At 36.7% G+C, this 26,024-nt stretch overlaps 1 protein-coding gene across 2 annotated transcripts in view; it reads left to right on the forward strand.

Annotated features, from left to right (window-relative positions):
- NUBPL (NUBP iron-sulfur cluster assembly factor, mitochondrial) overlaps window positions 1–26,024 on the forward strand; it is a 202,909-nt gene that overhangs the window by 61,461 nt on the left and 115,424 nt on the right. For both annotated transcript variants that reach the window (XM_033109478.1, XM_033109479.1), the window contains exons 5-6: window positions 14,149–14,188; window positions 14,279–14,369. In XM_033109478.1, coding sequence (XP_032965369.1) covers window positions 14,149–14,188; window positions 14,279–14,369 — 131 coding nt within the window. The remainder of the gene's footprint in view (window positions 1–14,148; window positions 14,189–14,278; window positions 14,370–26,024) is intronic.

Raw genomic sequence — 26,024 nt, forward strand, 5'->3', positions numbered from 1 at the left:
TGCCTATTGATGGACACTTAGGTTGCTTCCATATCTTGGCTATTGTAAATAATGCTGCAATGAACATAAGGATGCATATCTCTTTTCGAATTAGTGGTTTGGATTTCTTCAGATAAATACCCAGAAGTAGAATTGCTGGGTCGGAGGGTAATTCTGTTTTTGATTTTTTGAGGTGCCTCTGTACTGTTTTCCATAGTGGACTCACCAATTTGCAATGCCACCAACAGTGTACGAGGGTTCCCTTTTCTCCACATTTTCTCCGCTTTTTGTTGATTAATTGATGATGGCCATTTTGACTGGTGTGAAGTGATATCTCATTGTGGTTTTTATTTGCATTTCTCTGATGATTAGTGACCTTGAACATCATTTCATATGTCTGTTGGCCATCTGTATATCCTCTTTGGAGAAATGTCTATTCAGGTCTCCTGCCCATTTTTTAATTAGATTGTTTGTTTTTTGGTGTTAAGTTGTATGAGTTCTTTATATATTTTGGATATTAACCCTTTATCATTGGCAAATATCTTCTCCCACTCAGTAGGTTGTCTTTTCATTTTGTTGATGGTTTCCTTTGCTGTGCAGAAACTTTTTAGTTTGATGTCCCATTTGTTTAGTCTTTCTTTTGTTTCCCTTGCTGAAGGAGATACACCCAAAAAAATATCACTAAGAGCAATGTCAAAGAGTTCACTGCCTGTGTTTTCTTTTTAGGAGTTTTACAACATGAGTTATATTTTTGAGGATCTATTTCAGGTATTGAGTCATACCCATTTAAAGTTTCCTTTTCTTTAGAGAAATGATGGCATTGCTTTCCCGCTTCAGTAATAATATCTTCAATATCTGTGCCTTGATTTTAAAGACACCAATACTATATAAAAATCAAACTTTATAAAACTATCAAGTTAGTGGGGTTATTCTTTGAAGAATGAAGTTTTTCTTTGTGCTGAAGACCTCTGTGACAAGGCGAAATGCTGTACTCTCCTTTGTAGGACTTGTTTTGGTTGCAAGTTTACATTTATCTAGTGACTGTGTAGTTAGTGTGTGTCTCCTCCGTAGACTTTATGTTTTATGAGAGTGGGCACTGTGGCTGATTTTCTTTACTGTTGTGTCCCTAGTTCCAAACCTTGGGCTTGTCATATAGTAGGTGCTCAGTAAATGAGGTGAATGAGTAAATGAATGGGAAGAATTCCCTTAAGCGGTGAGTGTCCATTGATCCTTTAAAATAAAATTCATTTTATTGTGATTTATATTTAGTATTTCTTAGGGTTACAGCTATCATACAAGTTAATTGCCTAAAATGTTGAATGGCAAAGAATCAAATTTTTAAAGTAGTTAGTAGTCTAGAAATGCTTTAATGGTAGCCTTGTAACCAAAATCACAAAACTTTCTAACGTTGCAAAGTTTCATTACCCTTCTGGACAGTCTCCAATTTATGGTGGGGTCACAGATCAGTGGCTTTGTTTTTATTACTCCTTTCCTCTTATTTTTTATCTATATACTCTGATATATGGGCTATTCATATAAGCCCCCAAACCTCTAGTAAACTGAATGGGTAATGTAGTAAGGCTTTTGTTGTATATACAAAGTGTTATGGAAAGGAGCTGGACCCTGAGTATTTGTAAATCTTTACTTTTATAGTTTTTATTATAATTTATGTTTATTATTCCACAGCTGTATCTTTTTATTATAGCATTTTTTATGTTGGATCAATATATTCAGTAGTCTTCTTAAAACGGGTTTTACGCTTTGTATCTTTTCCTTTCCTCTTAAAACAAATTGAGTTTGTGTAATTCTTTTTACCACACTGGCGCGAAGGCCACGCTGAAGGCAGTGTTTTGTCTTTGGCTGTGCGTCTATTTATTTTCTCTCTTATATTCTGTTTATGGTCTTCACTGGATCTTTTAATGCTGGCAGTCATAATTTTGTCATAATATTTTGTATGTTTAGATTTTTTTGTTGCTCCACAACAGACACATTAACAGGCGTTTTAGTTACTGTAAGAAGTGCAGTTTGGTGCTAAGCCCTCGTCATATGGCTGCGATATCTTTTTCTCCTTGCAGTATGTCACTTTTGTTTTGCTAACTTGCCACTAAATGCTGTTTTTTTGGTCACTGTATGATGGATATGTATTGCGAGTATGTTTCAGATCCCAGCTCCTGAATCTCTTGTACTTGCACCTTATTCTTTCTGCTTAAAACTGAGTTTGAGATTTTTAGAAGCCAGGTGGACTAAAAGAAGAAAACCAGTCTTATATGTCACATAAAGTAGATATGAAGGCCAGAAATGTCACTATATAAGCAAAAATTGGGGGTTACAGAAATTTAGTTCAAAGATATATCAGAATAACACAAAATAGTCAACTGCAATTTTACAGTTAGTAACCCTAGCGAAGACCTTTCCATGGACTTAAAAGATGATTCACATTAATTACAGAATAACTTGGTATATCAGAGCACTGTTATATCATTTCAGGCAGCTTGTCTGGGCGTCATCAAGCAATGGAAGGAAAATCTGCTCCTATGTGTGCTAACCTTTTAACTGTGTGTTATCTTCTGACCTCATATATGTTGGCATGACCTGCTATCTCCTCCTTCTTTGGGTATGTATGTGGAAAGGATGTGGGACTTAGGATGAAACAGACCTAGATTCAAATCCTTACTGCTTTTGTTACTAGCTGCTTAACTTTGGCCAGATTAACTTAGTTTTCTGATTTTCAACTACTTCATATGAAATATGACATGAAGATTTCGTGTGTCCTATGAAGACAACTTGCCCAAAGCCACAGCTAAGTGGCTAATTGCTTATAATAAATAATATTATAGTGCACTAAAAATGCCTGCATGACCAAATGTAGGGTGTGCAGGTTTCTTTTAATATCTATTTACTTTTGACTATTTAGCTATTTACAAAATTGCTTTGGCCATTACATAAACATATGTTTTAGAGCACCAACTATACTAAGCAAGGGAAATCTATGGTATTTAGTTCGGGAGGCAGGATAGAGGCATAGAAAGATAAATAATCACACATTTATTGTCATATGCTAGAGGCGATTAGAAGAAGGCATGACTATGGAGAGATGGTTTGGAATTAAGGAATTTAGATAAGCAGAGAGCAGAGAAGAGTCTGGGGATAGCCTCAGCTGTAAAATGGAGGATTGCAGTAAGGATTCAATGTAATAGAATATTTGTAAAGTATCCATGCAGTGCTGCATGACACATAAATGAACTGCTACTTTTTTTGCCCTTCTAGACTGAGTATAGTGGTTCCTTCTGTCTTTAAAATGTTTCCTTCCCAGATGCTTTTAACTCCGATAACACATAGTTTTCATCTTACATAACAGCTGGTTACCTGGAACATAATGTTTAAAAAATTCTGACTCCATACTTTGTTTCAGCAGGAAAGAATGTGATCAGTTAGTGATCAATTCGTGATGCTAAAGCAGTTATGAGGTGGGCGGGAGCCCTGAGTGGTGGTGTGTGGGTTGTTGGAGTAACGGTATACAAAGCAAGTATTTATCATCTTTACCTAAAGTCCTATTATGCCTATTTTTTTCTAGCCTTCCTTTAATTTTTTCCTGTTAATCTCTACATTGTAAATTGGCAAGTATTCAGAAGTAAGATGCCAAGTGTAACTCTACTTTTAGTTACTCAGTAAATATTTTCTGAATGATTAAATGAAGAAAATGTTAGTCCTAAAGTACGTAAGAATCTGAGATATCACCCTTGCTCCAAAATATCTCGTATACATCCTCCCATTTATATGTTAGTGAGCAGTTTCCATTTAAAAAATACTTATATCCTCTCCAAAGCTTAAGTTCTCAATGTGGTTTACTTGTATCAGTTCTTTTCCTAATGGGAACCACCCACATGAGACAGTGAGAGTCTTGATTGGGTAAAGGATCGGTTGGAATAGAAAGTGGCAGTTTTTCATTGAGAAAGAGATTGGATTTTTAAAATTTATTTATTTTATTTTATTATTTTTTTAAAAAGTTTATTGGGGTGACAATTGTAAAGTTACATAGATTTCAGGTGTACATTTCTGTAGTAGCTCATCTATATATGTTTGTCACATTGTGTGTTCACCACCCAAAGTCAGTTCTCTTTCCATCACCATATATTTGATCCCCTTTACCCTCATTACCACCCCACTGCCCCTTTTTGCAAGCAACACCTCCAAAGAGGGGCTAATAGCCAAAATATATAAGGAAATCATACAACTCAATAACAGCAAAAAAACAAGCTATCCAATTAAAAAATGGACAGAGGACCTGAATAGACATTTCTCCAAAGAAGACATACAAATGGCCAATAGACATATAAAAAAATGTTCAACATCATTAATCATCAGAGAAATGCAAATAAAAACTACAATGAGATATCACCTCACACCAGTTAGAATGGCTATCATCAACAAGACAAATAGTAACAAGTGTTGGAGAGGCTGTGGAGAAAAAGGAACCCTCATACACTGTTGGTGGGAAGGCAGACTGGTGCAGCCCCTATGGAAGGCAGTGTGGAGATTCCTCAAAAAATTAAGAATAGAATTACCATATAACCCAGCAATCCCTCTCTTAGGTATCTACCCAAAAAATCTGAAAGCATTTATTCGTAAAAATACATGTGCTCCAGTGTTCATTGCAGCTTTATTTATGGTGGCCAAGACATGGAAACAACCAAAGTATCCTTTGATAGATGATTGGATAAAGAGATTGGATTTTAAGAAAGATAAGCCTGAATGTTTTTCAGTTCTGAGATGGGTGAGTGCCTGGGATGGTGTAGTAGGATTCCAAGCTGGTACAAAAAGAGAGAGTATGTGAAGATAAAATGAAATTTTAATATTAAGAACAATAAGTGTACAATTGTAAAAACACTGAAGAAGTTTCTTTATGATCTTACTTTCTGCTCTCTCCTCTAATATTCTACATCTCCTTCCTTTCCACTTTTAGATACAGAATTATGATATTGCCTTTTGGCTGTCTAGATTGGTACTTGAGTTTTGACCCATTTTATTCTCCCATCTTTCCTTACCTTCTCTCTAAATCCTTCTTCTTTTCTTCTAGGTAAACAAGTAAGGTATTCTAAACCTTTTCTGGGTGCTATTAATTGGTGGAACTACGTTGTCTCACCCAGCCACTTAAAGTTAACCTGAAAGAACAATAGTGGATGTAACTCCTTTCTTGCATCTGATTTCTCATAAGAAAGGATCTTGGGTTTCAGAAAGAAAAGAAGGAATATGAGAGTGGATGGTGAGAAAGTGAAACTGTAAAATTTGCACTGGCTACCTTTTCCTACTTTTTAAGGTTCTGTACCTTTGAGTGTCTTCTCAGTATGTGGAGAAAGGCTTGTTTTTATAAAACTGCTTTGTTTTTTTACTCTATATTTAAATATTTCTGAAAATTTATGAAATGAGGCTGTATATTCTTTTTTTTGATATATTAGGTAGATCCCCTAGAGTTCTTAGTTCTTGCTAGGTTATCTTATGTAGTATGTGTCCTTTATATTTGACTCGCACCGCGTCGTCCTCCTCTGCGTGTGCTCTAAAGGTGAGTCTTGTGTTGTGTACACTGTCCCGTTCAAGAAGATCTTTAATTGCTTTTTGCTAGTGAGTAGGTGGGGTTAACTCCTGGGCTGACCCGTTGGGAGACTTGGCTCTGCCCCCTGCAGGGCGCTCTGCTGCGTGAGGGTTGACCACCCTAATGTGATTTGGCCTCTATGGGCTCCAGTGCCTGCAGAGAGCCCCCTCTAGGTGTGTGACCTGCAGGTCAAACCCGGCTGCACTCCGATTTGGTCTGGAGTTGGCCCCTGGATATGCTGAGTCCCGTGCCTCTCAAGCTGGGCCCCGGCAGGGCAGTTTCAGAACAAAGCAAATCACCAAGCACAACAGCAACAACAACAAAGAAAAATATCAAATACGTTCACATGCAAAACCACCTGATAACCCCCACTCGACAGAGGCAAAGATATCAAAGATATAAAGACAAAGCAAAACAAAACAAAACAAAGCAATACAAAAAGCAGCGACAGTCTCGGCCTAAGCCCACCAAGCAATGTCCAGGTTGTTCTCTGCTGTACCAAAGAGCCCCCTGCTTATTGCGCAGGCAGAGCCGGTCACCTGGTGCCCAGAGAGACTTTGGGACTGCAGACTTAAATGCGTGGGCCTGAGGGGTCTGGATGATAGTTTTTACAATGTCAGTGCAGTTTCTGCCCTTGCCTGCACATATGCACACTGAGAGTGGCACCACCAGATCCGTGTCCAGTACTCTTGAGACTCAAGGCACTTCTTCAGTGTGTGCATGTATGGGTGCGGGCGGGAAATTTCTGATCTGCTGAAAGCCCAGAGCTGCGCCTGCCTCACTGCTGATCTCCGGGTGTGTCTCTGCAGCTGCACCCGCCCCGCCCTAGGCAAGCCAGGAAGGGTGGGGGCTGGAGATGGAGGGGTCTTCACTCTCCCAGCCCAGCCGTGCGTCACCCTCTTCCCACAGGCCAGAAAAGGTGGTGGCTGGGGGTGGAGGAGTCTCTTCTCTCCTGGCGCAGCCAAAATCACACACACTTCCCAGTCTCCCTGGGTCAGGGCTGCCCGTCAGGCTTCCCAGAGCCTGAGCAATACGGCTCTGTAATCTGACTCCACTCCTCAGTTCAGGGGCCGGTTTAAGTCTCTGGAAGGGCGGGGTAGGATTGGAAGAGCGGGGCGGGGGAGGGGCCCAGGTATGGAGGCTATGTTCTTTGTGCTAGGGCCCTCTGGCTTCCCTCCCAGCGGGAGAAATCAGCCGTGGGACGCAGGGAAAGAGCCCACCTCCTGGTCTCTGCGCTCTCCGCTCCGCCCTGGGATCCCGTGCGTGCCCGGCACAGCGGTTTTCAGTTTTCGGTTTTCGCCCCCACCAGCTGAGGCTCCGTTGGGGGCTGGGCTCTCCCGCCGCTGCCAGCCGGGCGTTTTCACTCCGCTCCTCTTTTTCCTTCCCCTGCTCGCCCAATTAGCGCACCTTCAAGTACTTCTTAGCTTCAAGTAATCCATGAATCTCCCCGCTATTACAAAATGATGATGAGGCCGGTCTTCAGTGATCCTGAAGCGCGGAGTTTGCTTTCCTTTACCAATATAAACCACCTGTGTCGAAGCTGTATATTCTTGACTGTACTCTCTAGCCTTATTTTTAAAAAATGGATTTAGTGTCTTTAGTTATATGATGTTAATTTACCTTTTTTTTTTTTAGACATATATTCCTGAATCTTGATGTTTGATTATATTTAAAACTCTTCTTTTAGTTTTGGAGCCAAGGAACAGAGTAGAAGTTACAGAGATTTTTTTCAGGCTTATTGCGAATACCAGGTAAATGGGAATGTCTACTACTTAGTTGATTCAGGAACAATGGGATGGCTACAGAAAGAACATCTGATTCTAGATCAGTTATCCTTAGACTATTTAATGATGTCAACCTTAATAGAAAGGTTTAAAGGAGCCTTTCTTATGCCTATTTCTTTTTTACCTGGCTTTTCAGTATGACAGGGTCAACTGTCTAGTCTAGCTTGATAATTAATTTATAAAATAAAAGTAGTTTTAGAATCTGTTTGAAGTCCGCTGGCGACATGCAATCCATGAATAAAATTCACACCTGTTAGGAACGATCGATCTTTGTTGTAATAGAGTGAGGAGGATGCAGCAGAGTGTCATTCATCCTGTGAGTGGCATTGTGGCGATTGAAATGGTTTGACTTACAATAAGAATCTTTTGTGCTTCAGTGCAGTAACTATTGTGAGGATACAAGGAGGTAAGAAATAATGATCTGTGCCGTGATAGCTTCTGGTCTCTTAAAAAAGCTATTGCTCGCAGTACAGTGGATTCCAAAGTTTCTATGTAAACTTTCAACCTGTAGTACTTTGTTAGTTTTTCCATTAAGTTTATGTGGAGCAATTACTGTATACATTTTTAAAAAAATAAAATTCTAGGGAAAATAAACTAATTTGTGCCTATAATCATGAATTGTCATTCAGGCTTTCCCTATTAATTTAAAAGTATGGCTTCAGTCTATGCCAACATTCAATTCTGGTAATTTTATTATTTAAAGTAAAAGGATTTTAAGCAGTATTAATTTTGTTTACTGATACATGGAAGATAATGAAGAATGTGCCTTTAACTTTCTTTTTATTTTTTATTTTTATTTACTTATTTTGTTGGGGAAGGGGAACAGGATTTTATTGGGGAACTGTGTGTACCTCCAGGACTTTTTCCAAGTCAAGTTGTTGTCCTTTCGATCTTGATTGTGGAGGGCGCAGCTCAGCTCCAGGTCCAGTTGCTGTTGTTAGTTGCAGGGGGCGCAGCCCACCATCCCTTGTGGGAGTCAAACTGGCAACCTTGTGGTTGAGAGGATGCACTCCAACCAACTGAGCCATCCGGAGGCTCAGTGGCAGCTCAGCTCAAGGTGCCGGGTTCAATCTTAGTTGCAGGGGGCGCTGCCCACCGTCCCTTGTGGGAGTCGAGGAATCCAACCGGCAACCTTGTGGTTGAGAGGCCATTGGCTCATATGGGAATCCAACTGGCAGCCTTCGACGTTAGGAGCACCGAGCTCCAACCGCTTGAGCCACCAGGCTGGCCCCTAACTTTCTTTTTAATGTATATGCTGTACATGTTTAGGAGTTTCAATGTACATTTTTCCCTGTTAAATTGTGAAGAAACACATTTAATGTGGTGTGATGAATCAGCTCACATTGCTGAGCTAATTTATTATTCATTAAACTACAGGAAATATTTAAAGTACAAGTTTTCTCTGGATTGAGATTTAACAAAGATTGCTCCTTTACAGTGTTAGAGATTTTGATTTTTAGTTTTGTGAAAAAACTGTCGACTGTTCCAATGTCTGAGGGTGTTTAGGCTGTTTTAACAAAAATAGCATCGACTGGGTACCTTAAACCACAAACTTATTTCCCACAATTCTGGAGGCTGGGAAGTCCAAGATCCAGCTGCTGGCAGATTCGATGTATGGTGGGGACCTGATTCCTGTTTCATATGTGGCCAACTTCTCATTATGTCCTCTCATGGCAGAAAGGACAAGATAACTCTCTGGAGTCTATAAGAACACTAGTTCCATTTGTGAGAGCTCTACCCTCATTCCTGTCGACTTCACCTTTTAATACCATCACATTGGAGGCTAGGGTTTCAACATATGAACTTTGGGGGGCCATGACATTCAGTCCATAACACTTTCAATTTTTGCTTCCAGTTTGAACTTCAAGTCATGTTTTGAACAGAGTCAAACTACTTGGATCATCTGTTTCATATGGATGAATAAGTGAATTGATGATACCCATATTCTCCTAGTTTATTTTAGTGTAATCTTTTCCATGTTACATTGAAAACAACGATTGCTACTGTAGATTTTAGCCAATACACTAAAACAAGCACAAGAAGTAAGGGTTAGTAATAGTGGAAAGGAAAAGACAAAATTGTTATCGATTCCGTGTCATATGTTTGTCTACCTAGAAAAGTCAAAAGAAATAATCAAAAGACTATTTGAAAAATAGTGAGAATTCTGGAAGATAACTATATAAAAATATAAGATCACTGTATAAAAAATCAGCAGCTAACTCATGTCTAATTCTGGCAGCGTGGCAGACTAGATGTTCAGAAAAACTTACTGTAATAGCATACCTAAAGTATTACATAAAATATTAACAAAAATTACTTTTCAATACATGCCTGAGATAGGAGGAAGGAAGGGGATTTCTCAGAATTTCGAAATAACAAGAATGTGTGAGCTAATTGGTGTAGGTGTGCTCTAGAATTGACGTTTACCCAGGTATTACCTGCTGATCCTTGGTGGCTTAGGGCCTATATTTTATAGGGCTATCTATGAAGGAATGGAGACAAAGTTTGGTGCCTAAGGAAGGAGAAAGATTCAGTGGAGTATCACCATATAAAAGCTGGGACACCCAAAAGATGACGTCCTTAATAAGTCAGTAATGAAATAAATCTTCCTTACGTTGGTAGTTACTGGGGATATGTTCCGGTCTTATCCTTGGCTCTGGGTAGAGTGGAAATAAATGGACAAATAAAATGAAAGATTAGATGCAACTAAAGAGGAAGTTAGTTAACTGGAATGTAGATGAAAAGAAAATACCTGGAATGTAGTACATAAAGAAGAGTTGGAAAAAAAGTGAAAGTTTGAGGGACATGGAAGATAGCATGAGAAGGTCCAGCGTAGATCTAATGAGAGTTCTAGAAGGAGTAAATGGAGAAAATGTGGCAGAGGCAATACTTAAGGAGATAATGGCTGAGAATTTTCCAAGAGAGAACTAAAATTCAGGACAATAATAGCATATGAATTGGCCTGGGAGAGAGAGTGAGTGGATTTGAAGAATTCATAGGGAAAGAAGGTAGAAGTATTGATTCGCTTTCCACTTTAAATATGTTTGTTTAAATTACTGGGTAGTCATTATAAGAATAGAAATGGACTGTATGATTTCTATTCTAAAAGGGAAAAATGTAATGAGAAGGATGTTAATAAAAAAAGAAGACTACCAAAAAAAAAGTGAGGCAAAGAGAAAGACAAAATAGTAGATATGCATCCAAAGATATAAGAAATATAAATATAATACAACTCTCCTATTAAAAGAATAATATTGTAAGACAGGAGAAAACAAAAACAAAATAAAACAAAAGCAAAATTCAGATAGGTTAAAGAGATGTACCTAAATCATAAAAATATACAAAGGGTTAAATGTTAAAGGATTGGAAAAGATAAATCAGGCAACATGAAAATGGGTGTAGTTATGTTAATATCAGACAAAATAGACTTTATAGCAAAAGTAGTTCTCAAGGTAAAGAATCACCAAAACAGATTTAGGAAGAATAGAAAATCTAGGTTATTCCATACCTAGTAAAGAAATAAAATCAGTAATTACAAACCTTCTTACCACAAAAATAGCAAGCCAACACTCAAGAAACCAATAATTACAATCTTATGCAAACTCATGCATGGAATAGAAAAATACGTAATAACTCCCAACTTCGTTTATGAGGCAAGTAAAACTTAGAAGAATGACACGAAAAGGGAAAATTACAGGTCAGTCCCTCTAATTAATATATGTAAAAAATCTTAAGCAAATATTAGCAAACCGAGTCCAGCATTGTAATAAAACAACTATATTGTGATTAAATTGAGTTTAATCCAGGGAAGCAAATTTGGTTCAACACTACAAAAAATGTGTTAATGTAACTCACCAATTTAGTAGATTAAAGGAGAAAAAGTGTATGGTAATTCAGAAAGAATCTGAAAAAGCATTCTATAAAACTCAACAACCATTTTTGATCACAAGTCTTCTCAAACTAGGACTAAAGGGAATTTTATTTACCCTGATGTAATGTATCTGTTACAAAAATATAGCAAGAATCATACTCAATGATGAAAGGTTAAAAGCCTTGCATTTAAAATTAGGAACAAGGCAAGGAGTCTTGGCATCACAACTTTTATTTAACATCATACAGTCACCCCTAGCATGCAAAATAAATCCAAAAACATACTTACACTCATGAATGAGGAGTTGAATAAAAGAATCAAACTGTCATTATTTGCAGAAAATATCATTATTTACATAGAAAATTTAAAAAATTAGACAAATTATTAAAATGAGTCAGGGAATTTGATAGGGTGGCTAGCTATAAGATTAATATATGAGAAAATTAAATTTTTATATACCAGAAATAAAGAGTTAAAAGATGCAATTTTGATAAAGATACAAATAGCTTCAAAAACACAGGTCATCTAGGAATAAATCTAACAAAAAATAAATTGTGTGTGGAAAATAATCCTAAAGCTTTATGGAAAGATATTAAAGGTGTCAATAAATGGAGAAACAAATGATGTTCATGGATAGGAAAGACTGAATTTTATAAAGATGTCAATTCTCCTAATAGTCTGCAAATTCAATCAAAATTCCATTTGTGGAAAGTGACCAAGTTGAATTTACAATTTATGAAGATGAGCAAAGGGCCATGAATAGGTAAGACATTCCTTAAGATAGAGAACCAGGTAGGGGACCTCTTCTGCCAGATAGAAGGACTTATTATCTGGCTACAGTACTACATGCCCTGTTTTGAATTGGCTGAAGGATAGACAGATAATACTAGTGGAACTGAATAGAGAGCCCAGAAACAGAATTACATACATATATGGAAACCTGATTTATGACAGAGGTGACATTGCAGATTGTTGATGGTGCAACAATTTATTATCCACGTGAAAATTAAGAAAATAGATCCTTACACTATACATAAAAATTAATTCCAGATGGTTTAAAGACTGAAATGTGAAATACAACATTATAAAGTATTTAGAAGACAATATAAGACAATATCTCAATGACAGTATACTAGGGAAGGCTTTCTTAAACAAGACTCCAAAATGATAAGCTTGTAAAGGAAAAAATTGGATTAATTTGATTACATAAAAAGTAAGAACTTCTGTTATTCAAAACAACACTATCAAGGGTCCAGCGGAAGCTTGTTTAAGATGATGAACTTAAATGCCTAGTGCATTTGATTAATGTATTTGATAATTACACAACTGGAAGATTAGAAACAGATTACTATTAAATACCTAGAAATTCAAGAAAACACATACACATGCCCAACAAAGATCTTCCTACCACCTATCAGGGAGACAAAGGAGAAATAATCATATTGTTTGCTGTATTGCTCAGCCATTAATAACATTTACATGCCTATCAAATAAAAATTGTAATATAATTACGTTAGAGAATGAGTGCATGAAAAGTGTGGCTGTGCTTGTAAAAAAGAGCTACACCTATAATATTTTATGAAATAACTAAAATCTGCCAAACTTTGAATAAGGTTCATAGATTAATTGTGTCAATGTTAATTTCCTGGTTGTGATAACTGTACTATGGTTATGTAAGATGTTAGCATTAGGAAAAGCTAGGTGAAGGGCATATGAGAACTCTACTATTTTTGCAGCTTTCTGTAAGCCTAAGATTAAATCAGAATAAGAAGTTAAAGCAGTTGAGTTGAAGAGTTGTGGGCTCTGGGGAGTAAGAAATGGGAGAGGGATGGGGGATTATTGACTTTTAGTAACAATTTTATAGAACAGTTTGACTCTTTAATCTGTATACATATGTAATTGAAGAAAATAGAAAGTAGAAAATTGTGCAGAGTACAATGGAGAAAAATTATTACTTTGAAAATTTAAGTTGGATGCTTTTGGAAAGAACTGACAAAGTTATGTGGAAAAATATTGCTGTCAAATTAGGTATGAGGGAGATTGAGCTTGTTAGTCAGAAATTAAAGAAGGAAACCATAAAAAACTATATATATATGTACATACACACACACACATATATATACACTCTTAAACATTTTATTTTAACTTGAAATATAAAAATGTATACTTTTTAACTAATCTTTTAATGAAGGACCATGGCTTTCTTTGAGTAGGGATCCGGTGAATAGAGTTCAGCAATGGATTTCTTATTAAAACCATGCCTATATATTTTACAATTTCAGTATTATGAAAATTTCAGTATTATAACTTTCAGTATTATGTTGAATGGAAATGGCAAAAGTAGGCATTTTTGTACTGTTCCTAATCTTAGAGGAAAAATTTTCAATCTTTTACCATTGGATATGATGTTTACTATGGGTTTTTCGTGTATGGCTTTTATTATGTTGAGGTACAAAATATAATTTTTCTACTTTTTCTGGATTTGTATACTTTGCAAATTCATCAAGTAAAGAAAAACATAAAAAGGAATAAGGAGAATTGATTAGACGTGTTTGTGTGTGCGTGTGTGAGTGCAAATGCACATGTATACACATACTGGCTAAACATGTAGTTTGTATAACTATATGAATAAAATTGGTGGAAAAATTACTTATTGAGGCTATTTTTTTAGAAGCATGTTGGTAAATGGTAGAAGAATTGTTTGTTAATAAAACAATATCCCAACTATTTTTAGATGTTGCATCTATTGAAGTATTAGTTCTATAATATTTAAACTGTTGCAAATTGAGGTGAATTAGTTGAAGTTCAAAAGAGCAGCAGTTGAGTAGCTGTTTGCATTTTTAATCTGACAGTCTTTGACCAAACAAGTCAGTATGTTTATGTATAATGACATTCTTTTACGAGATTTTTTTTTCTTATTTCAGGTAACCTAATGAGGCCTCTTTTGAATTATGGTATAGCTTGGTGAGCATATCTTTTTTACTTTATGTTACTTTTCAGAATAATATTGATTCATTTATGTAAATTAGTTGTATTTTTGGTTTATTGTTGCAGTATGTCCATGGGTTTTCTAGTTGAAGAGACGGCACCAGTCGTCTGGAGAGGACTTATGGTAATGTCCGCCATTGAGAAACTGTTGAGGCAGGTAAGAATGTTGCATTAAGTATCATTTTATTATTGGCATACTGTAGTTAATGCATTCGCTGATGGGAGAGTTGTTAAAATTTGCATTTAGGTTGAGATATTTTGCAAAAGAATCCAGTGGATAGACTGAATGTATAATGAGTTACGTGGCGCCAAGACCAGATATCATTGTTACATGATTTAATCTTTCCTATTGTTTATGAGTATTAAAAATCCTAATGTTTTAGTTTATATTGTTCTGTTGCTCTGTTGAGTCTGCGGTAAGATGAGGAATTCTATTTTATAAGTAATATGCCTTCTTTAGATTTATAGTTAATCTCATTTTGGCCAATGTGAGTTATAAGGGCAATGTAGAAATTATTCAGATGTAGGAAAAAAATATATAAACTATAGTGCTTGTGATTTAAAATCACTTCAGAACAAAATAAAATTTTGTTTTAGTCTGAGTACATATGGCTGTATATTTGTGGATATAATATCTGTCCAATCAAGTTTAATTTATCCTTAAGGAAGAGAACAGTTGATTGGATAACCTAAAAATATCAGATGGGCTATATGTTATTCATAGGAATAAATTTTATTTTTTCTTAAGTAGCTATGAATTTACAGTTAATTATATTCTAGGTAAATATTATAAGTAATTTGGATTTTCTCCATCAACTTACATTAATTACATCTTACTTATTCAAATTTTACTTTGGGTCAGGCACCATGATATAGGTTGACAATAGCAATCATAGGTATTTCTGTGTGTGTGTGTGTGTGTGTGTGTGTGTGTGTGTGTGTGTATTTCTAGTTGAGAAAGTGAGTAAATGAAATATGTCTTGAACTCTGAAGCTCTTCTTTTTTGTTTAACATCTTGTCTTTCTTCTGCTGCTTGAGTTCTGATAAATGTGCTCTTCAATCTCTGGTCCCACAATCCTCCTATTTTCTCAGTGCATTAAGTCTCTTGGCTGCATCTCCTTTTCTTTCACAGTCAGATCCTACAGTTGTTTAATTCAGTTATACTCCCAGCAACACCCTTTTCCTACCAATTCCTTTTTGACCTTGATTAGTGTGGGTTAACTTAGCCTGTTTTATTTGTTGTTGTTTTTTAAGGAAATTCTAAACCAATGTTTATTCAGTTTATAGTTAAAATTAGAGTCGATAGGAATTTGGAAACACCAAAAGGAGAATTCTGATTTTGTTGTGAGAATATTTCAAATACGAATGTCCCCACTCCTCTGTTAGTGTTATAATTGTCAACAGGAAACGATTCAGAATTCCTCCCAAGCCTTTATGGATGGCCCCTAGAAGGTGGAAATACTTCCTCTTTCCCCAGTGATCAGAGGCTTAGGGACTCAAGTCAGTGATAAGAGACAGATCCAGGCCAAGTGTTGCGCTCCCAGCTCAGGGATGCAGGATTCCTGTAGCTCCATAGCCCGTTCCCAGTAAGATGTGCGCAAGTTCTCTCTTTCTGGCCCCCAAGTGTCCTTTTAAAAATCTCAAGGACCCTTTTAAATCTCATATTCCAAGGTTACAGTAGCATCTCTGCAGATGAGCCCTTGAGGGTGGAAGAGAGAGAGCATGGGTGCATGTGCCCTCAGGAGAGGGGTAAAGAGGGTCTCCCACAGCATAAGTGAGGTCAAACCTGATAGTTCAAATTAATTATGTTGCAAAAAATTGTGCCTGAAGCTCACACTTATATTTAGTACCTGCTTTTATAAATGAAGAAATGTTTTGAGACCAGAGGTGAAAGGATCACTACTCTGAAGGAACCAGAGAATATTATTTTTTATTTTGTGGGGTGTTGGGGAAGAAGGAAGGGGCAGAATCTCAATCCTACATTCTCAATGTCCTGCCATAACCCAGCCTCTTTTATCTACTGCTGAATATGTCAGAGAATGTAGAATAATTGTGTTAATTGTTGGCATGATACCATTTTTGATTTCCGAATTCGCCACGGTCTCAACACTTTAGTCATCTGATTTTATTCAAAGCTCTTCTCAACGTTTATCAAATGCTCAGCTTAAAAATAGTTAGTAAATTTGATAGTCTGGCAGAAGACCTAGTGGAGGTTTGGAGATTTGGCTCTCCGACACATAAATTGTATAAAAGTCACAGTTTACTCTGGTAAGTGCTGAAGATACATTTTTAGCAAACATACTATAAAATATCAGGATGAAAGATAGGGTGAGAAAATGGATCCATAACTTATTTTATTGAGATTCTTAGAGGATACCTAGAGTAACCTGTAGAGTACGTATTTGATATTAGAATGCATCTTTACCTTGCAGTCTTTTGTAAAGTCACTTTTGTCATCTGCACATTTTAATGGGACCTGAAAAGCTGGTATTTTCCTATGACCATTCTGATCATCTGAGCTGCTAATTAAGGAGTGTTTTGTTTTGCTTTAGAAAGCAGACCAGCGTTTGGTAAGTTTAACATTCTTTGTGACAATTTAGTAGCTGAATAAATGCTCTGTGTAGTAGTGGATTATCAAGGTACCTGATTCATTGGCAGATTAAAAAACAATTGAGTATAACGTATATACCCAAGAATGTGTGAATCATAAGTGTACATATAGATGGCGTATCCCAAAGTGAAAACACCTATGTAATCCTCATTCAGGGCAAGATAAATAAAATACCAGTGTTCTAGAAGTTCCTTTCATGTCCTTTCCCGGTTATATTTTGGGAAGAGGAGATAAATACTTGTGGTTTGTCTGTCATGTTGAATTAGAAGTCTGGTTTAAAGTTTTTTTTTCCTCTCCCTTACAATATTTTATTAAGTCAAATTTATATATGCAATGGGATGCACAATCCTCTATGTATAGTCCAGTGATTTTTGATAAATGTATATACTTATGTAACCACACCCCAATCAAGATAGAGAACATTTCTATGCCCCCTAAAAACTTTCCTTGGTCTCCTTTTTATTCAATCCCCCACCCAGATAGTCCATCAACGTTGTGATTTCTATCACCATAAATGAGTTTTGCATGTTCTTAATACTTTATATAAATGGAACCCTACAGGATCTAACCTTTTGTATCGTTTTCTTAACCTAATGCTTTTGAAAGTCATCCTTGCTGTTGCATATGTCATTAGTTGAGTCCTTTTTTATTGCTGTGTAGTATTCCATTGCATAACCATAACCAAATCTTGTTCGTCTGTTCTTCTGTTGGTATACATTTGGTTGGTCTCCAGTTTCTGGCAATTATGAATAATGATGCTTTAAGTACTTGTACAAGTGTTCATAAGCGTTCCATTGTTTCACATCTTTGTCAACATTTGGTGTTGTCAGTCTCCTCTCTTCACTAGTGGGTATAAAATGGTATGTTCTTATGGTTTTAATTTATGCTTCCCTAATAGTCAGTAATGTTGAGCCCCTTTTCACGTGCATATTAGTTATTGCTGTATCTTCTTTTGTGCAATGTCTGTCAAGTCTTTTACTCATTTTTTTATCGGTTCATTTTTCTTCTTGTAATTGATTTGCAAGAGTTTTAATATATTCTTGCTATGAGTTCATTGTCAGATATGTGTACGGGGAATATTTCTCCCAGTTTGTGGCTTGCCTTTTGATGAGCTGAAGTTTTAAATGTTCATGAAATCCAATTTATCAAAAAAAAGTTTTTTTAATGCTTAGTGTTTCTTGTGTTCTCCCTAAGAAATCGTTGCCTGTCTACCCCAAGGTTGTAAAGATATTCTCATGTATTTTTCTCTCAAAGCTTTATAGTTTGGCTTATACATGTTGAATTAATTTTTTGTGTGTGAAGTGAGATAAGGGTCAAGGTTTATATATTTTTTATAGTTGTGGTATAATAGGAAATATATTCATTCTTTGTACTTGGGTCCTGACACAAAGCTCCTAAAACCCTTGGAATTTCCTGAGCAATAGGAGTGTCGCACCTTTTTGAGCACACCTAAGTTCATGCTAGTGAGGTGACGTAGGGTGGGGCTATTCACCAGAAAGACCAAGTGTTTAGAGGGTTAGAACTTTCAGTCCCACCCACTGACCTCTAGGAAGGGGAAGGGGGGGTGGGCTGCAGATTAAGCTCTATAAAAACTCTTGAACAAAAAAAGTTCAGTAAGCTTCTGAGTTGCATTTTGGAGCTCTTCAACTGATTCTAGTATGTAGACAAGTTTGGCAACCATTGGTTTGCGGAGTTTTAAGAATGATTGCTCAGTGAGAATGAGGACTGAAAAAGGGCCAGGAGATAATAGATGTTAGGTGGCCATTTGTGGTCCTTTAATACAGTGAATGAAAAAAGTCAGATTATAAGGGTTTACGAATGGATTTATAGCAAGACAATGGAGGTAGAGGTATATTCTGCTAATTATATAAAATAGGCCATGCATGGGGGTTGAAGGGGTGGGGAGAAGGAAAAGAGGATGGAAGCATAAGGAGAAATGGTATCAAATGAAGGCCCTTTTCAGTTGTTTTCCAAAAGGGATAATAGTCATACCTTTTCCAAGGTATAGGACACAGTAAAAAGGAACTGAAGATTCTAGAAAGTGAGAGGATTATCGAAAGTGGAATATTACGAAAGAGGCAAAAGGGAATGGGCTTAAAAGTTTAATAGATGAGTTATTTTTGGAAAATAAGTGTGTAGTTCCACGTTTGGTGAGTAGAATGGAAAGAAGAGCAGATAAGGGAACTCCATCATACCTGTAACTAAAAAGAGTCAATAAGTTATTATTTTGTAGATCTTCTCAGTGGAAGGAATTGACTCAATAGAGAAAATTTGGTTCACAAATTTCAGTATTCATAAAAATTATCTGGGGAGCTAGTTGAAAATTTAGGTGTGTAGCCTCCCGGTTTCACTCCCCCATTTGAAGATTTTTCCTTCAGTAGGTTCAAGGAAGGGCCAAGGAGTTTTCACTTTTAGTAGATTCCCCCAAGCGACGCTAACTAATACTAGTGGTTCTGAAATCAGGTTTAGGCATACGAGTAAGATGGTTTAGAGCCAGTGCTTTTTAACTGCTTTCAGAAGAAATTAAAAAAAAAAAAAGAGAGAGAGAAGAAGAGATGAATGATACGATCCTTGTGTAGCAGCAAAGGCCTACTGGATGTGAAATATCGTGAGTTTTTAGTTTTGCCAACTCTTTAGCAACTCTCTGAAGCCTGAAAGTCGACATGGGCAAAAGTGTTGTTGGATCCAGGATTGGCATGGCAGGAAGTCCAAAGGGGGAAACATATCTAGGGCATTCATGAGGGGAACAGTGAAGTCAAGTCCTGACTTCCAGGAAGACATGTGGTCTGGAGGGATCTGGAGGCTGGAGGAATCAAATAATTGGAAACCACCTGTGATGGGGAAGAAGCGATTCGATTCAGTAGCTGTGGGAGGGCCAGGTGAAGAAAAGTTAGGCTTTTTTTTTTTCTCTTTTTTTCTTTTTTAATAGATGAACTTTGGAAACGAGATATTTCTGAGGAAAGGCAGGTTTCTGTTAAAGTGAGATAAATGTCAAGTATCAAGGTATCTGTTCTCACAGTGGGATGGTAAATAAGGTCGCCCGACAAAGTACGGGATTTACCTAATTAAGTTTGAGTATCAGCTACACAGTGAATAATTTTTCAGTATTGGGTATGTTCCAAATATTGCTTGGGACATAGTCACACTGAAAAATTATTTGTTGTGTATCTAGTATTCAAACTTAACTGAGAGAGGGTTTTCTATTTGCTAAATCTGGCAAGCCTAAGTGGAAGTGATGTTTCATAAGACACAGAGGAAGGTGCATAAGACTCAGGTTGGGAGAAGGGTAAACGGGGTGGTGGAGTGCAGCTGAGTTGTTTGAGAATACAAGTACGAAGTAATATCAGGGGAACATTATTTAGCCAAGAGTGGCAGATGTGAGTAACTGAAATGAGGTGAGCATTAGAGTGGGAGGTGGGGCAAAGAATTATATTAAGATGGGGGAGCCCTACCAGAATTATTCTTTGCAATTTGGTGAAGGAAGATGGTTTGTCAACTTCTTTTACCAACAGCTGCAGCTTCTTCTGAAAGAATAACTTATTTTTCTGGATATCGAAGCAGTAGTACAGGGATCCTCATGGTTTCAACTAGGCAATGTCTAGTAATTTATCTGCATAATTTCACCCCACCTCCTCCCAACCTCATCTGCTAAAAGGAAGGGAAGAGATCGGTAAATAAATATGGTATATGTTCATGAATGCATTTTGTGATGCACTGCAAAAAAGCATGCCAGACCATAAAAAGGGAAGTTAAACTTTATGATCAATTAGGAAAACTAGGCAGATGAATGCTAGAATGTCAGTTTGAGTACTGGATTTATCACTATGTCTTCTCTTTTATTCCCCTGAGTATTGAAAGTTTCCTTTTATTTTTCATTTTGACTTTAATTAAATGCATAAACACCTAGTACATTTTGCTCAATGAATTAACTAATAGTATTAAATTTTTCTGTCATTTATTAAGATTTCTGAGTAGTATGTCTTTTTCCTAAGTTGTGTTCACCGTAGATAAAATTAGTTTAACTCAAATGAGGAAGTCTTGTCTTAGAATCTTTGAGTCTGAAAAATGTGGGATATTGGAAAAATATAATTTCAGTTATTAGAAAAAGAGCTACAGAAAGGAAAACTTCAAAGGCTAGTGTGGTGTCAGCACCTGCTGTGGTCACAGTGTAAACCCTGGAGAGCAGGGATTTTGGCAGCGGTTTCAGTGCTTTTAGTTCCATCTCCAGTATCCCCAAATGTGAAGCAGATGCCAGTTGTCTTCTCTAGGCTTCTGATAATGGCATATAATGAGTTGGTTGTTTCCTAGCAACTAAAGAAGCAGTTTCACTTTAGCTGATCCTGCAATAGGAATGAGACATTTTCCCTTGATAGTTGGTATTAGTGATTTCCCTGACAATGGAATTTCACTTCTGAATAAGCAATGTGCTCAGCCTTTGGTTTCCTAAAGAATTTTGCTTTTGAGTGTGGACTAAACTCCTCTTAATCCTGTATGAAGTAAAAATAAAATTTTGAGCCTCCTAAGCACCCCCTATGGGAAGAGCCAAAGGAGTTGGATACATCTTTTGTCCAATGGCGAGTGATTATACAAGAAGCTGTAATAGGTGTATTTTTCACAGTGTTTAACAGGATAATTAACAAACAGATTTTTTCCTATATTTGATGTTTGAGGTAATAGAGGTTTATTAAGGATTGGACAATGTGTTGTAGAAAAATATATATGGAATTTCATTTCCAGTATTATTTCAGTATAAAGTCAAAATAAACAAAAACATATTTTCTAATCTATAACTCACTTGATTTCCAACAGTATTCTACACAAAATAATTATTATTATACCAGTAATCATGATAGCTCACCTTAAAGTAACCTGTCGAACAATTCAATGTTTATCTTGAAATATTAGAGTTGTAAAACATCTGTTCTTAACTGAATCATATCTAAATCCTTAGTTGGCAGTGGTACTAGATCTGGAGATCTTCTGACTCTTAAGATATATGGAGGCATGAGAAAATTACTTCAAATGACCTTCTTTTAGTCATAGTCTAAACAATTTCTAAGGAAATTATCCGTTTTTCTTCCTTTGACATTATATAACTAATATAAATTACTTTCCCCATCCACATTTGTAGTATGATATATTAAGTTTCAGAAGTTCCCAACCCTTAGGCAAAAAGATAAACTATTAAATGATATTCTTAAGATAATTAAGTTAGCCATATCTAAATATACCAAAGAAATTTATTGCTTTGCATGGAAAAGTTTCACAGACTATGCATTAACTATAGATGAAGTTACTGTATGTCTCCCTCGTCAATTTTGGGCATCTGACCTTCTTAGTCATTCCTCTATATATGATTTTAGCATCATTAGGTACTTAGCAGGTCGCATATTTAAAAATACTGCATTAGGCCTTTGTGAAGCATTAAAGAATGAAGAACACTAATTAATTCAGTTGAAGAGGGTAGTAGTCTTTCAGGCACCCTAAGACACAATTATTTTGTTAAAAACCCTTTAAAACATGAAGCAAAGTTTCTATATAACTCAGTTATTGCTCTTAGATGTCTTTGGGACCTTAATCTGAGGCTAAAGAGTCAAGTATGTTAAGCCACGTTTTGAATTCTTTCCCTTTTAAAACTATAAATTAGTGAACAAGGGAATAGAGATTTTAGTATAACTAAAGCCCAGTTATTTGAAATATTTTTTCTGAGACAGTATTCTAGCGATAGCTCAGTTTGATTCATCTAGCAGGGGTTTCTTTTGATTACCAAGCATTTATTCATTCATTTAACAATTATTTATTGAGCTGTCCTCAGATAATAGTTGCTGTACTTTTAAAACGTCATTGGAATTTTTGTCGTCTTCAGCAGCATTTAGTGGCTTCTTACTATGTTTGGGGCGTTGGTTAGATACTGAGGACCCAAGGATGTGTAAGAAAGACAGTTCAGAATTGTAAAATAAAGCGTTTAGTTACAGACCTCAAATCTGTTGACTTGTAGTCATAAGCAAGATGTTTAGATATGTTAGACAGTTTGATAATTTTCAGATACTGTTTTACAATGTTTTTCTTAAGGCAGTCGAAGCCGGAACTTAGAGAACAAGGCTGAGTATTACATAGTGCTGACTATTCAAGTTGGTGGTATTGGTACTGGGTATCGGATTTCACAGATTCATTTAGGTTCCATGTAGTTAGCATCGGAAAAAGAGTAAGTTCTCAGAAGGAGTTGGAAACAGCCTGTGAATATTAATTGCTGGTTATGTCCTCCTACTTAAATCCCCTTCTTTTTCTGCTAATTATAGGAGATGACTTACACGAGTACCTCCAGCTTAGTGTGATGACCGAGTACTTATATTTGCAACTCTGAGTAGTGTCATGTTCTTTTTTTACATGTTGCTGCTGTAGGTATCTAAGACAGAGAGCTATTATAACTTTTTTCGCTGGCACCCACTGTCCCCAACTCTCCACTGCAAGTCGTTTGTGCTGGATTTCTCAAGTGTTAGAGTAGACGTGGTCAGTGTCATTACTTCGTCCTTTTACTCTTTTGTATTCTGGTCCCTGTTCACACAGGTGTAGAGACACTTTTCACCTGGTAAAACTACTTAGTGACCTGCAGCTTTAAAAATGGGTAATTTATCAAGAAAACAATAGTAATAAAAGAAAGCGGCAAAGGTAAAAAAGGAGAGTTATTGTTCTCCAGTGTCAACCACTGATACAGTCTTTCTCACTTCTCGTTCTGTGTAGCTTTGGGTTGGAGCAATTTGTAAGGCTGCGGGGGGACCCTGACTCTCAGAGCTTCTTGTCTAACCTGACACCCAGGGAGCACCTCCTGCTGCAGCCGTCTGATTCCATATGGCTGAGCTAGATTGTCTTCTGCTCTACATCAGTGATCGGCCCTCTTGGTACTTTGGGAAGATGAAGGTACTCTACTATTCTTGGCCATCAGTTCCTTGAATTTCTTCCGTAGGTTTTAGGCCTTTCAATCCCATCTTGCTCCATCCTGGATGCAGAAACTAGCATGTCATCTCCCCTTCTCCCATTTGGTATATCATTAGCTATTTCTTCACACTGATTCTGTCTTTCGTCAAGGTTAGGCTTCTTCACCTGTCTAGTTGTATGTCCTGCCCTAGAACTGTTCATTACATTATTAGGTTTCTCATCTCTGACCTTCTCTTTTCTTCCTAGTTCAGAGCTTTGTTTACTTTGATTGGCTCTTTTCTCCTGAGTGCAAAACATGTTCTCAGCCCATTTGTGGGCTAACCCACACTCTAGGAATGATTGATGCTGTGGGCAGTTTTACTTCCCTGCCATTAGCTCAAGTGCTTCCTAAGAAGAGAGGTGGGATGTTGCCCTGATTTTGTCCCTTCATATTAATTTCCATTCTCAGCAGTCAACACAGAGAATCAGGGTTCTTATTTTCAGAACGTAGAACAGGGCGAGGGGCACAGTTTGACTATTCAGTCCAAATGGAGAGAAGCAACAGATTTCTATGATTTTTCTGGCATCTAAATAAAGAAGTAAGGACAGTTAGAGTAAAACAGAGCATGGTTTAACTCCAAGCCTGAATCTACAGGAAAGCAAGTAGCGAAAAAGAGAAAGCATAGACAGGTACCAGGAAATTCAAGTCATCATGGTATGTAAACTTGCTCCATGTTTCATTGATAAAGCAAAGATGCTGGGGTATTCTTTTGCGTCTGACAACACAGAAAAACGTTTCCCATTTCCTTCTTTGTGTATCTACCAGAAGCAAGTAATAGAGGTCCTGGGGCGGGCACTAACTGTAGTTCTGATATAAATGACATTCAGTATGCGGAATGCTGGCGTGTTAATAAGAGAATTGAAAAAATGTACTGTTTCGTTCAGTTGATGTCAGCCATCAAAATTAGTGCACACGGAAGCACTAATAGAAGACAGGATGAAGTCAGACACAAGTCATTAGCAGCAAACATCAGTGAGGCTAAAATAATCTGCCTTAGAAAATGAATTAATTGAAAGGAGACTAATTGCCAAACTCTTATAATATCCCATTTCTACCTTGAACACTTCTGAAAAATTCCTGCCTTTTTCACTATTTGTGTTGTTGATACAGACTTTAGAGAAGAACCTACAAGGATTTGAACAGAGGCTAGGATGAGGGTAATTAGAAAAGGTAGGGCCTTGTCTTCTGTGGTCACAGTTAAGAAGACTTAATAAGGGTCGCATAGAATTACTCACTGGGCCCTCGGGAGACCTTCTTAGAGTTGTGGCCCCTGTTGGATGGGCACGCGCTTGCCCCGTCTCCTCAGAAGCAGATGGGGAATCACGGGTCGGAGCAGAGGTTAGAAGCTAGCTGGAGCTGTTTAAATCGGAAGAAGAGTTGAACAGATCCCAAACAGGCTGTGAGGGAGAGTTATGGATGTTACTGGGAATTTCATAGGACTGTGACTCCTATTTATTGTGTAGGCAGATACTGTATTTACTTGATTTTAAGATACCTATATTTCAAATTTTAATATCTCTGAAATTGGAGTGTATTTTCTAATCAATAACATCTTGGCATCATGTCTGTTTAATTATTAATACTTTTCTTTTTGGTAGCGTATAAAAAATGGTGTACCTTACAATCTATGGTGTTTTCTATTTGATGAAATACAGTAATTATTTTTGTCGTGATTACTTTAATGCTGATTGAATTGTATTTTTGCCTTTTTCACAATCACTGCAGAGTGAGTCCATATCATTCATTTTGGTCAGGTTTTTTATTATTGAAAGACTGTTTTCAATTGCCGCTGCCTGTTTTGGCAACGTATACATTCTCCCATCACTAACTAAATGTTCCCCCTTATTACTTACCCAGAGACTGTCAGATTATTCTTCCCGGTGTGTAATAACTCTCATGATATAAGTTATTTTAAAGACTGTCAGTGTCTCCTTATTTTTAAAGCAACCTCCCCTCTGACTTTATTCATCCTTTCAATGGTTAAATTTTAGAGAACTTGTAAATAAGAAAGGCGTGACACCTGCCGCCATAGATTCTTTTGGTTTCTGAAAACTTTTACTTATTGATTTAGAAAATTTTGTCAATGCTATGTGATCATTCATAGTTTGAAAATAATGCCATACCAATTTACATAAATGTTTTTATGTGTTTAATAGTTGTTTTATATAAAGTTAATTTTATGTTGCTGAAAAGTCACCAAAAGAAATGACTCATGGTGAATTAAA

The sequence above is a fragment of the Rhinolophus ferrumequinum genome, chromosome 6 (genome assembly GCF_004115265.2).
Source record: "Rhinolophus ferrumequinum isolate MPI-CBG mRhiFer1 chromosome 6, mRhiFer1_v1.p, whole genome shotgun sequence".
Classification (NCBI taxonomy): Eukaryota; Metazoa; Chordata; class Mammalia; order Chiroptera; family Rhinolophidae; genus Rhinolophus; species Rhinolophus ferrumequinum.